The following is a 12,636-nucleotide window of genomic DNA, read 5'->3' on the forward strand; positions in this document are numbered from 1 at the left end:
AATTAAAAATGAAATAATTATCAAATAATAGGAGATTACTATATTTTTCCAATTAAACAATCAATTAACAAATTAAAAATTAATAAACAATTATTAAATAATTAACAAAAAAAAACTGGCAGTTTCAAAACAAGAAATAAAAATCCATTTAAGAAAAATAATGCAAAAATACGATTTGTTTCTAAATTAATTAATGTTTATATTAAATAGCTATTTATTTAATGGAAAATATGTTAACTAACTAATCCTAAACTAAGGATTTAGTTTATCGTTCGCTATTCAAAATTTGTGAATTATGAGAATTATGTTGTATTATATTTTTATGAATAATTATATCTAATCAAAAATTACTAAATTAATCAAATACCGTAAGAAATCATAGGCACCCAATTATTCTTCTAACTACAATTAAAGTAATAACGAACTAATTTTATTTAAGGGGAAATTCTATTAACTAGCTAATTAAAATTAATTAACTAAGACTCACTAATTAACACATAACACTAGATAACTAATTAGCACATTAACAATTAACATGGGATAAAAAAATTCACAAATAAATAAATTAACAATTAGATAATTAACAAATAATAGGAGATTGCAATATTTTCCTAGTTAAAACATTAATGATCAATTAAAAACTAATAGATTAACAAACAATTTTATTTTATTTTAAGAGTCACTGGGCAGTTCGAAAACTGCCAGTGGAAACGATGCCAAAAATGAAAAAATAAGATTCATTTTTCGAAATTCGTGACATAGAAACATTGATTGTGCTTAGAATCATAATGTATTTAACAAAATAATTAAAAAATTTATAGTAAAGTACCTTGATCGAAGCTTGTTGTAGGGTTATTTGAATTGAGTTGTACGTTGCTTTTTTCTAAAATCAACCTTCGAATCTTGTTCCTTGACTTGAATATACCGAGAATCTTGACTTTCAGAATAAAACTTGAAGCGAAAAGGCCCTTTTTGGAATGTGGGCCCACGGTTTTTTGCCTTTAATGGCGTTTTTGTTCTTACAAAAATGGTGGTGGGAAAGATGGTCGGTTATTTAACTTCAACAACGCAGGAATTTCTTGCGTTCTTGAATAACGCAGGAAATTCCTGCGTTAAAGGACTTAACCGTGTCGTTACGGTTAAGTCCTTTAACGTAGTAAATTACCGCGTTGAAGGTATTTTGGTACCACTTTTTTTTTTGTTGTTGGGATATTTTGGTTCATTTGCTCTTTTTTTTGGGTCATTTCGATTCCGGACTCCCTAAAATTGTTGGGAATTCTACTCTTTTGATGTTTCCTGTTTTCCCCTGAAGTAAATAAAGTAGCAGTTGTTTCTTCTTCTTATTTTTCTCTCAGCCTCTATGTAGACTAGGTAGAATAAATAGGTTCCTCCATTCACCACATATTTCTAGGCAAATTACGTGAATAGAGGGATGATGGGCTTGGCCCACTACTCATGCCATTTATTATTAAACATTTTTTTGCGTGGATTGCCCTTCATTTGGGGTGGTCTTTAAACGGGTGGACATAAATACCGAAAATCGAAAAATCGAACCGAACCGAATGAATTTGGTTTTTCGGTTTTCGGTGTTTCGGTTCGGTTCCAGTTTCTTTAAATAGCAAATTCGGTGTTCGGTTTCGAATTTTTGATTTTTCGGTTTAACCGACTATTTAATATAATATTATCAGATTTTTTTTATTTTGCTAAGTGAAAGTAATTTTGTAGAAGGAGGTTATTATGTAAATTATAGTCGATAAACTCTATTAATTACTTACTTATAGGGAGGAAAAATGTGTAGTTTGATAATAGTTCTTAAAGAAATTGTGATTTTTTTAATTGTAGTTGATTTACATCTCATAATAACTTTAATACTATTGCATCGTTTATACTCGTAAAATGCAAGATACTTAAATATGAACTTTTGGTTTAAAGAAAACTAAAACTTGTACTAAAAGAAAAGCATGGGATGTAAAGAAAAAAAAAATGCTATAGCAAAGACAACGAGCATCCCATTTATATCAGCAGAAAAAGCTCCAGGATATAAATTATACACTAGAGATTTAGGAGAAAACACAGTTTTGAATAGATTTTAATCCTTCAAAGATTATAAAATTAGGAGAAGGATGGTAGCGTAAAAAAGGATTCAAAGACGAGATTACCTCTAGGGGAATTGACTTTCCAAGGGAAGACTCAAATGCCGGGCCAGCTACTGGAAGCCGTGGCCGGGTGTCAAGCTTGTTGAGATAGCCGTCTTTGGGCCGTCTGCTTTCGTTGCTAGCTAGTGTTGGTACTAAAGACATTCTTGATATGTTGATCATGAATCATTTGGTAACGGGTGACTATTGCTTAACCAATGCCAAAAAATTGAATTAGAAAACCGAAACCGAACCGAACTGCAAAACACCGTACCGAACCGAACTAATTTGGTGCGGTGTTCGGTTTCCACTTAAAAAAATCGAAACTGAAATACCGAATCGAACAACCGAACGCCCACCCCTACTTCAAATTGGGGGTCTTTAAGTTTTTCCCTTCGGCTAATACCCTGAGATTGTGGATTCGAACTCCAGTTCGCAAAAAAAAAAAAAAAAAATCACAAAGCAGATGTTTGGATTCGCAAAATTCTACCTTAAGGCAGAGTTTTGAAGGCAAGAATCCAAACTCTACCTTGCGAATTTTTTTAAAATTTTTGACTGAGCAAGGTTCGAACGCGAAACCAAGAAATTTTTAGCGAAAGGTAAAAGTTAAAGGCCACCAATTTGAGGGGCAAGAATTAAAGACCAACCCCAGCGAAGGGCAATCCTGCAAATTGCCCATTATTAATTAAACAATTGCACTTAACTAACTAATCATTTAACCCACTGATCATAAAAAAAAAAAAAAATTCATCTCATACCTTATTATATCTATAAATATCTTAATTGTATACATATATATATATATATATATATATATATATATATATATATTTCTTACTTACTTATTTCGGTAGGTGAATTGTTAAAATTAAGTAAACCATAATAAAGGGGTTAACTCGAAAAATATCGAGTTGTTACAATATAACTCTTGCCTAAACCAGAAACAAATATAAAAAAAAGAAAAACAAAAAGAAAGAAAACAACCAGAAGTTTATTTGGAAGAAATTGCAATGTTTGTCCTTCATATGGGTGGTTTTTAATTTTTACCCTTTAAAATTGAACTTATATTTAGCGTTGCATAAATTCTTTAACAACCTGAAACATAACTTGTGAGATATTATAACACGAACTGCTCCAATCTTCATCCGTAGCAATTTGTCTGAATTCTTTGCTTCGGTCGTGCGTGGGATAGCTTGCTTCGGGTCTTCGTCTTATCCAAATCCATGATGGATCTAATCTGCCACATGTCTAACATCTAATCCTGCCAAATGTAGTATTGATTTACCTTATACAAATTTATGTGATACAATTTGGATTTCGCAAGTCAAATAAGAAAATTTTTGACTGCAATTTATTCGTATGTACTTTAAATATTTTAAATTGTTAATTTTTGCGACTTATAGTATTTTTTATGTAGTTTCTAAATATGTAAATATTTATCAAAAAACTTAAGATTGTACGTCCAAATTCATATATGGTCAAGATAAAGAACTTTGACTCTCGAAATCTGAACTATATCACATAAATTGGGACAGAGAGCAGCATTTATTAAGAAAATGTATTGCATATTAACAAGTGGATTTAATGTAGCTTCATAATAGAGCTGAGACCACCATCGACAGCCAAATTATGAGCACTAACATAAACTGATTCATCTGACGCCAAGAAAAGTGCTGCTTCAGCGATGTGTTTTGTGTTCAACGTAACACCTTTCAAGTTAGCATATCCAGATATTGAAGCTTCAAGGGGGGCAGCATCACAGCCATACATTTTGCATACCATGGGCGTAGCGATGCCATAAGGCGATACACAATTCACCCTTATTCCATGTTGCCCCAGCTCACGTGCAGCCGCTTTCACCACGCCTAAAATGGCGTGCTTCGACGCCACGTAGGTTAATGGAGCTTCCCCAGCTAGAATAGCCTCTATGCTTGCCGTGCATATAATGGACCCGCGTACTTTTTTAGCTACCATGACTCTAGCTGCATGCTTGACCGCTAACGCGGATCCACGCGCGTTAACAGTCATTGTCCTGTCAAATACCTTCATATCCATCCCGAGAATGCTGCCTGGGGCGCCGAGAGTGCCTGCGTTGCTGAACATGATGTCGAGGGCGCCGTAATATTCGACAGCATAGGCAACAGTTTCCTCGACTTGTTTCTCGTCGGTGACGTCGCAGTGGCGGTAGCAGGCCTTGTCTGTTCCGATGGAGGCCACAACTTGGAAACCAAGCTCATCTTGAATGTCGGCAATAACCACACGAGCCCCGTGTTCAACGAATAATCTTGCAGTTGCTTCACCAATGCCACTTGCAGCACCGGTTATTACAGCTACTTTACCCTCCAACCTGGTGCCACATAAAATTAGAACAAAAAATTAATAGGTTCTTTTTCTTTACGGACCTGAATTTTGCACTTCAAATTTGTGGCAGCTGATGCAGCCTACCAAATTATGATTCACAGATTTTTCTCCGCTTTTTTGATCTCTTCTCAATTTTGATTCTGATGTTTTAAGTGACTCACAATCTTCAATCATAAAAGGATCAAGTTTGTCCTATGTACGATCTTGTCAAAGAAGGTACCCAGGGCGTGTCAATAATATTTGTGGCTTAAGGCGAAACTCTAAAACGGGCCTAAGTCAAATAAAACATATACTTATATAGTTATATTTGTGTGAAATCTATTTTATTTCTAGCCTTTTGAGATTCAAAATTATTTAATTTTCTTGTAAATGCCAATAAACTTGGATTATTTCTTTAAAATTACTCAGAGAAATGAAAAACTAACAAAAATACACCCTATTAACAGTAAAAATGAGGCTCCATAAGTCATTAAAAAAGAAAAGTTGTCATTCCTTTTTTATGCCAACAACCTGAATCTTTTCTTTAAAATACAAAAAAAAAAAAACTAACACATACTCGCTCCGTGTCAATTTATGTGAACATATTTCTTTACTAGTCTGTGCCAAAAAAATGACCTCTTTTTATATTTGGAAACAATTTACCTTTATGCAATGATTTATAACCACACAAAATATATGTACCTCATTTAACACCAAAAGTTTAAAAGTCTTCTCTACTTTCTTAAACTTTATGCTACCAAATAAGTTCACATAAATTGAAACGGAGAAAATAATAAATATATTACTATATGTAAAAGTGAGGCCCTCATACTTATTGGGGGCGAATGCTTAGTGGCCTTATGTAGAGACACCCCTGGAAGGTACTTTAGCAGTTTCACAGCTAATTAAGCCTTACCATATGTCCTTATTACATGCAAGTGCATAGAAATGGAGTACATCATGTACACTAGAGACGTTTGAAATTAATAAATGCATAATTACCTGAGCTTATTTGCCATTAACTTCCTTGTTGCACAACTTGATTAAATTTCTTGGTCTTTGTATAGAGGTCTCTGCAGGCTTAGGCTTCCTTCCAGCTTACTGAACAAAAACTTCTTCTGCATCTACAAATATATAGGTGTAAATATTCAACTTTCTTCTCTCAATATTTATTTTGAGAAAGTGGGAAACGGGCAACGATATACGCAACCGCGTCTTCCTTGCTAAAATTATCTAACGGCCGTTTACTTTTCTCAAGTTTTGACTTCTTAAAGAGTTTACCTGATTAATTTTATTCTAACATTAAACATGTGATTACCATGTTAAACTATAGTTTTATAAATATAAAAGGGATGTGAAGATTAAAAAGTTAATCAAAAATACCATATAGCAGAGGCAAAGCCAGAATTTGAAGCTTGTGTGTTCGTGGTTCTAATTATTTAAAGTTACTGAGTTCTAAACTAATAATTTACATATTTGGCAAAAAAATTAATACAAAACTATGATTCGGACCAAAACTATTGAGTTCGTCTTAACCCATGTGATTCGGACCAAAACTATTGAGTTCGTCTTAACCCATGCCCGAAGGACTAGCTCCGCCCCTGCATATGGGTGAGCATATTTCATTCATGATTAAAAAGGAATAAAGATATTTGCACCTTGAAAAATATGCCGCCTCCTGATACCCCCAGCTTCTTATTAAGCAACGCTCCTACACAAGCAATATGCCGCCGCCTGATACCCCCAGCTTCTCATTAAGCACCGCTCCTACACAAGCAGCTGGCAAACATTGCAGTTGTCATATAAAAACTAATTGTTGTAAACTACAATGTGAACTCAATAACGTTTACTAAATTAAGAAATTTATATGGTTGGTGAATAACCATTAAAATAGGGACATGGTATTCTATAGTCATTTTCAAGTAATGATTAAAAGAAAGTGATCAAGATAATGATGAGTTTCTGATCATATCAGCAGGCCCTCAATCCTGACGCATCCATAACTTGGTCAATTGTTTTGTTTTCTAACCATCTTCTTGTATAAAGCATCTTTATTGTATAAAGGCATAGAAGAATTTTCTCCTACCCGCCTAGGTGTATGCACTTACTCAAACTTTTCCAATAATCACAAGCAACATATCTTTTTATAAATATATATAGAGCCCGTTTGGATTGGCTTATAAGTTGCTGAAAACGGCTTATGAGCTGTTTTCAGCTTTTTTGAATGTTTGGCTGGCCAGTTTAAAGCCATTTTGTGCTTAAAATAATTCCAAAAAAATAATTGAGCCCATTTGGCTTAGCTTATCTAAAGCAGCTTATAAACTTGTAAGCCAAAAAAATAAATTGAGCTACCCTAATTTTTTATTTTTTTTTGACTTATAAGTTGTTACAGCTTATAAGCTGTTTTTTTTTTTAAGCCCATCCAAACATACTCATATTTTGACCAACTCCAATGATTGTTCTAAAGTCTACAGATAAATGAGCTCCACAAAACCAATATAACTTACTTACAAGAGGCTAAGTTTTAGATAAGCTAAGCTTATTTTACAAACAACTTTTTACCTAATTGTATAAGGACTGCGTTTTAAAAGGTTGAGTAATAAATAGGGGCTCACATTACAAGGGCAAATCAATCTATTCTTGTAGTAAATAAGTTATGAATGAAATAAGTTTTCCAACATTATGATTTATATTAACTTTTACAGTCAAAGCTCAAAACTGATGCATTTCGTAGCGCTCCAAAATACTACCTCCGTCCATTTTTACTTGTCCTGTATACTAAAAATAGTTGTCTATTTTTACTTATTCAGTTTGAAAAAACAAGAGATAATTACCATTTCATAACTATTTTACCCTTACTATTAATTAGTGGGCTAAAAAAATTTGAACTTTTAGTAGATGTACAACTTTTAAAGTATGTTTTATTGATTTCAATTATTAGATACAACAACAACAACAAAAAACCCAGTGAAATCCCACAATGTAGTGTCTGAGGAGGGTAAAGTGCACGCAGACCTTACCCTTACCTTCCAAGGTAGGGAGGCTGTTTCCGAAAGACCCTCCGCTCAAGAGAAAGCAGGACAAAAAATGGCAGATGATAAGCAATTCAAAACATTATGGAAATGAAAATAACGAAAGCGAAAGCCATGATAAAGCAGTCTGGAAAAAAAGAAAGAAAAAAGGAGCAGTAGGCTACCACAGATAAATAAGATAATCGTAGTACAAGAAACAACATATATTAGCACAAGTTCAAAAGACAAGAAACTAAAGAGTAAAATTGCGACTACTAGTACAAAATGACTAAGTAATAATTAAGGGTGATGTAGTAAAACTGTCATTCTAATAATGACTTCTTAAAAGTGTGCCAAGTCAATACATGACAAGTAAAAATGAACGAGGGAGTTAGAAAGTCAGTGCTTAACGAAAATTGAATAGCCAAATATATCCAACTTGAAAAGTTATGAGATCAGATTCCTATTCTTAACTGTATATTTCTATTGTGGAACTTGTGGCCTGTGGGAATAGAAAATTTAATAGCCAAACATTAATTTATTAACTGTCAAACCTTTGTACTTTAATTTAGCTAATTAGTTTAGTTTATTTAATTTTAAGCAAAAACCATTGACTTATAATCGAAGTCGATTGCTTCTATCTTGAAAAAAAATATTTCTTATAAGCAGTGCCAGCCTTACCGTAAAGGGATTGGGCTCCTCTCCATTTCTCTTCTTTCTATTTTTCTCAAGTTCCTACTTGGATGGGCGACATGTGTCATGTGGTTGAGATTTGCTTAGCCAAATCAAAGTCCTAATTATGGTTAGGATAATACATATATATTTCCTTATCAATTTTTGTAATTTCCGATAATTCCTATTTTAAAAATTTCAGAACTTCAAATAATTAGTTTTTATATGTCAAGGTAATCTTTACTCACTTATTTGTTGTGTTTCCTTTCTCTTTAATTTGTTTTTTTTTTTTTTTTTTTTTTGAACAATTGACGAGTTAATAAGTCAATTAATGGCCACTAAAATTTTAAAATTGTACAAATTACTTTTATTATACAAATATTATTCTTTATTCTTTTTAATTTGTTGATGTAATACATTGATTAATTGGCCATCTTATTGAATTTAGTCCCACTAACCATTTGATGTCTCAATTATATAACCCAGCTGTTCAAAGAAAGAGAAAAGAACTATTCGGAAAAAGAAAAAAAAAAAAAAAAAAACTTGTAACAAAGCTGGAAAAAGAGAGAAAAGTTTTTAATGTATATATGGATGAAAATTTGTAGCTAAAGTTATGGGATTTCCAAAAAACATTTGAAGCAAATATATGGTATATTATTATCCTAACCATGATTAGGACTTTGATTTGGTTAAGTAAATCTCAACCATTAGTTTTTAACTGTGACACATGTCTCCCATCCAAGCAAAGAATTGCTTAAAAAGTGATAGTTCCTATGAGAGTTTCCATCCACCGTAAAGCAAGTGAAGCGACGCTTTTGGGCCCCAAATTTGGGGCGCCCCATTTTATTTTTTTATTTTTTTAACAATAATAGGTTTATACATTTTTTCTTTTAGAAAATATTGAGAACTTTTTAGTGGAAAGGTAAAAAAACATTCATATAAAAATGTATCAAGAGAGATTGAATGGGTAAGGTATATTATTAATGAGTTAATTGTCAAAAACACAAATAAACTTATCACCCTTTCGCGAGTTTCATACCTCAACTATCCATTGTTACATTTACCTACCTAAACTATCACTCTTTTTGTATTAAAACACACCTCGATGCTGAGTTGGCCTTCATGCGCCTAGGTGTGTTTTAATACAAAGAGAGTGATAGTTTAGGTTGGTAAAGGGAATAATGGATAGTTGAGATATGAAACTAGCAAAAAAGTGATAATTTAGGGTGTTTTTGACCAATAACTCATTATCAATTGAAAAACATATTACTATTATACAGAAGAAATCAATTGTAGAACAATTATTCATATTTTGTATCTCAAAAAAACTTAAAAATAGACTTCGAGTAAAAAATATAATATGAAAACCTCATTTCTTTAAAAAAAAAAAATTAATAATAATAAAGTCTCGCATTGCAATTTGGCTTTAGTCAACAATAATGTTGAGTCTCCCTGCTTATGAAGGAACTCTTATAAGTATGTATCTTAGCACAACAAGGTATATCGTGGAAGTTGTATAAGGCAATTTTTTCCTCGCGTGGCAACCCAATGACGGTCGTATCTATTTGGGGCCTCCTGTCCCTATGTACACCGTATTTTTTGGCTTTCTTAGCCTTTATTATAGTTCATGAGCAAATATCTTACCTTAGGAAGAAGCGTTTTCTTCCTGGTCCAACTCTAGTCGTCCCTTTCCTTGGCAATGTCATTCCCTTGGTCACAAATCCCACCAAATTCTGGCAAGTCCAATCTTCATTTGCCAAATCTACCAAACATGGCCTCTCAGCTAACTACGTTATTTGTCGATTCATTCTCTATATCCGCTCTGCTGACTTGTCTCACAAGATTTTCACCCATGCACGTCCCCGTGCATTCCAGCTTATTGGTCACCCTTTTGGCAACAAGCTCTTCGGTGAGAATAACTTGATTTACATGTCAGGTGAGAAACACAAAAACATTCGCCGCCTAACCACCACTAATTTCACCCCAAAAGCTCTTGCAACTTACACTGCTATTCAACAAAAGATTATTATCAAACACATACAGTCCTGGTTGGATGAAGCATCTAAATCACCTACCAAATCAACCCCACTTCGCTTCCTCATCCGCAACATGAACTTGGAAACTTCCCAGACCATATTCGTGGGGCCCTATTTGAATAAAGAAGCAAGACAACGATTCAACGTGGATTACAATTACTTCAACGTGGGATTGATGACAATTCCTATTGATTTCCCTGGTTTCGCATTCCGAAAAGCTAGGTTTGCACGCAACAGACTAATCGATACCCTTACTGTATGCACGGAACAGAGCAAAAATAAGATGTTTCAGAGCAACCAAGAACCTACGTGCATGATTGATTTTTGGATGCAAGAAAATTTAAAAGAGCTCAATGGTTTACCAAATCCACATGTGTATACCAACAAGGAACTCGGTGGTTACCTATTTGATTTTCTCTTTGCTGCACAAGATGCTTCTACTTCTTCTCTATTATGGGCAGTTGCACTTTTGGAATCTTACCCAAGTATACTAGAGAAAGTCCGGACCGAAGTAGCAAAATTTTGGTCAACGGAATCTGACAAACCATTGACCGGCGACATGCTTAGGGAAATGAAGTACGTTGAGGCGGTGGCGCGTGAGGTGCTTCGTTATAGACCACCTGCACCTATGGTTCCGCACCTCACAAGTGAAGAGTTCCGGTTAACAGATGATTACGTCATCCCCAAGGGAACCGTTGTGTTCCCATCGGTTACTGATTCGTGTTTACAGGGATTTCCTGAACCTGAAAATTTTGATCCTAACCGGTTTATGGAGGAGAGACAGGAGGACCGGTTTTACAAGAGGAATTTTCTTGTATTTGGAGCTGGTCCTCATGCTTGTTTAGGTCAGAGGTATGCGATTAACCTTTTGATGCTCTTCATTGCTATATTTACTGCATTGATTGACTTCAAGAGGCACAAAACGGAAGGTTGTGATGATACTTCTTACATCCCCGCCTCTGCTCCCAAGGACGATTGCAGAGTTTTTCTCTCAAAGCGACGTACAAGATTTCCCTCTCTGTCTTGACCATATTGTTTGCACTTACGTACTTTTTAATCTTTTACGGGTTGTTTGGGTTGTGATGTTTACCTGTGTTCAAACTGTATGGCACTATACATGTGTTCATATTGTATTGTATTGTATTGTTAATTCAAATGAAATGTTCTATATGTGGGAGTTGCTCATCAAGTGAATGTTTAACTACTTTGACACAAAGAACATTCTCTTATACAGTACATATTATAATTAGATTGATCTATCTTATATTGGGACCTACAAGCTGGTGACACTAGCTCATAATTAAATAAATTTAAGTGTTTGTGAAACTAATGGGATGGGATGGCATCTCAAACTTTTTTCCCATCGATACTTGCTGAGCATGTATGCTGTCCTCAATTCTTACACCATCACTACTAAAAAGTTTTTATTTTTCCACCGAAAAATGTTCAGTGACTCTTTTTAATGTCGGTGAGAAAAACCTAAGTAATAGTGTTTTCACACAGAAAAATTAAGAAGTTTTCCACGTTTCAATGAGAACCCCACCATGTGTTATCCTAATGAGCTGGTTCGGTGGGAATGAGGTGGGAAAATCATGTTTTATAACACAAATTACCCACTGAATGTCGGTGGGAAAAACCTCTGTTTCTAGTAGTGCACGTTTTTTTTTGTTTGTTTCTCATGCAGTGTTTCGGTATCCATTAGGTCTTGACCGTAAGGCTCATTTAAGGGAGAAGCTCTCCCTAACAGGATTTTTACCATATTCAAAGCTCGAATTCGAGACCTTTGACTAAGGGTGTAGGAATCCTATCCATGCATCCCACCACAATTCTTGTTGGTTATACCGAATTATTCTATTAAGACGGCTTTTTCTAATATTAAACCCAAGCCAAACCGCCCCCCACCCCCCCCCCCCCCCCCTGCCCCAAAAAAAAAAAAAAAAAAGCTCACATGATGAATATATATGCTCCTTCTGCCTTATTTTCCAGGGTTAATTAGTTATTATCATGAGAGTGTTTTTTTGTCTAATATAACGAGAGGTTGATGCAATCTTTTTAAGGGTATATTTGGTATTAAGAAAATATTTTTCTAAAAAATATGCTTTTAATTTTAATCAATAGAAATAAATAGTCATGACCTACATGAAATATCTATAAGATATTCTCCAGTTAGAATTAGAAAGGAATCATGGGTTTAGGTTAAAACAAATGGGCCACATCATTATGGGAGGGTTTGGATTTAAGAAATGGGTCAGATTACTACTTAATTTTAAAGGAAAAGGACACTGCGTGTCCAACCGGCCCAAACTAATGCCATATTTGGCTAGTGTTTGGGCTTAATGTCACCAGAAGTCCACTCGGCCCAAACTAATTCCACCCCGTAGCCCAGCGGTTGAAGCCCACGCCTAACGTTTTTATTTCCATTAAGCTAAGGGAAAAGGACAG

At 34.3% G+C, this 12,636-nt stretch overlaps 2 protein-coding genes across 2 annotated transcripts; one reads left to right on the forward strand and one right to left on the reverse strand.

The window, feature by feature from the left end:
* Window positions 1–3,665: 3,665 nt before the first annotated feature.
* Window positions 3,666–5,614, reverse strand: LOC132062622 (short-chain dehydrogenase reductase 3b-like). The gene is made up of 2 exons (XM_059455156.1): window positions 5,478–5,614; window positions 3,666–4,482 (listed from the first exon to the last, which is right to left on the reverse strand). Exons 1-2 carry the CDS (start codon window positions 5,492–5,494, stop codon window positions 3,717–3,719), a joined length of 783 nt encoding a protein of 260 aa, XP_059311139.1. The 5' UTR covers window positions 5,495–5,614; the 3' UTR covers window positions 3,666–3,716.
* A 4,090-nt stretch (window positions 5,615–9,704) lies between these two features.
* LOC132062623 (cytochrome P450 710A11-like) lies at window positions 9,705–11,399 on the forward strand. Its single transcript, XM_059455157.1, has one exon. The coding sequence runs from the start codon at window positions 9,707–9,709 to the stop codon at window positions 11,219–11,221; it is 1,515 nt and encodes a 504-aa protein (XP_059311140.1). The 5' UTR covers window positions 9,705–9,706; the 3' UTR covers window positions 11,222–11,399.
* Window positions 11,400–12,636: the final 1,237 nt, after the last annotated feature.

Source organism: Lycium ferocissimum, chromosome 7, assembly GCF_029784015.1.
Source record: "Lycium ferocissimum isolate CSIRO_LF1 chromosome 7, AGI_CSIRO_Lferr_CH_V1, whole genome shotgun sequence".
Taxonomy (NCBI): domain Eukaryota; kingdom Viridiplantae; phylum Streptophyta; class Magnoliopsida; order Solanales; family Solanaceae; genus Lycium; species Lycium ferocissimum.

Excerpts from the sequence above, each read along its gene's own strand:
- LOC132062623 (XM_059455157.1), top strand. The coding sequence starts at position 9,707 with ATGACGGTCGTATCTATTTGGGGCCTCCTGTCCCTATGTACACCGTAT.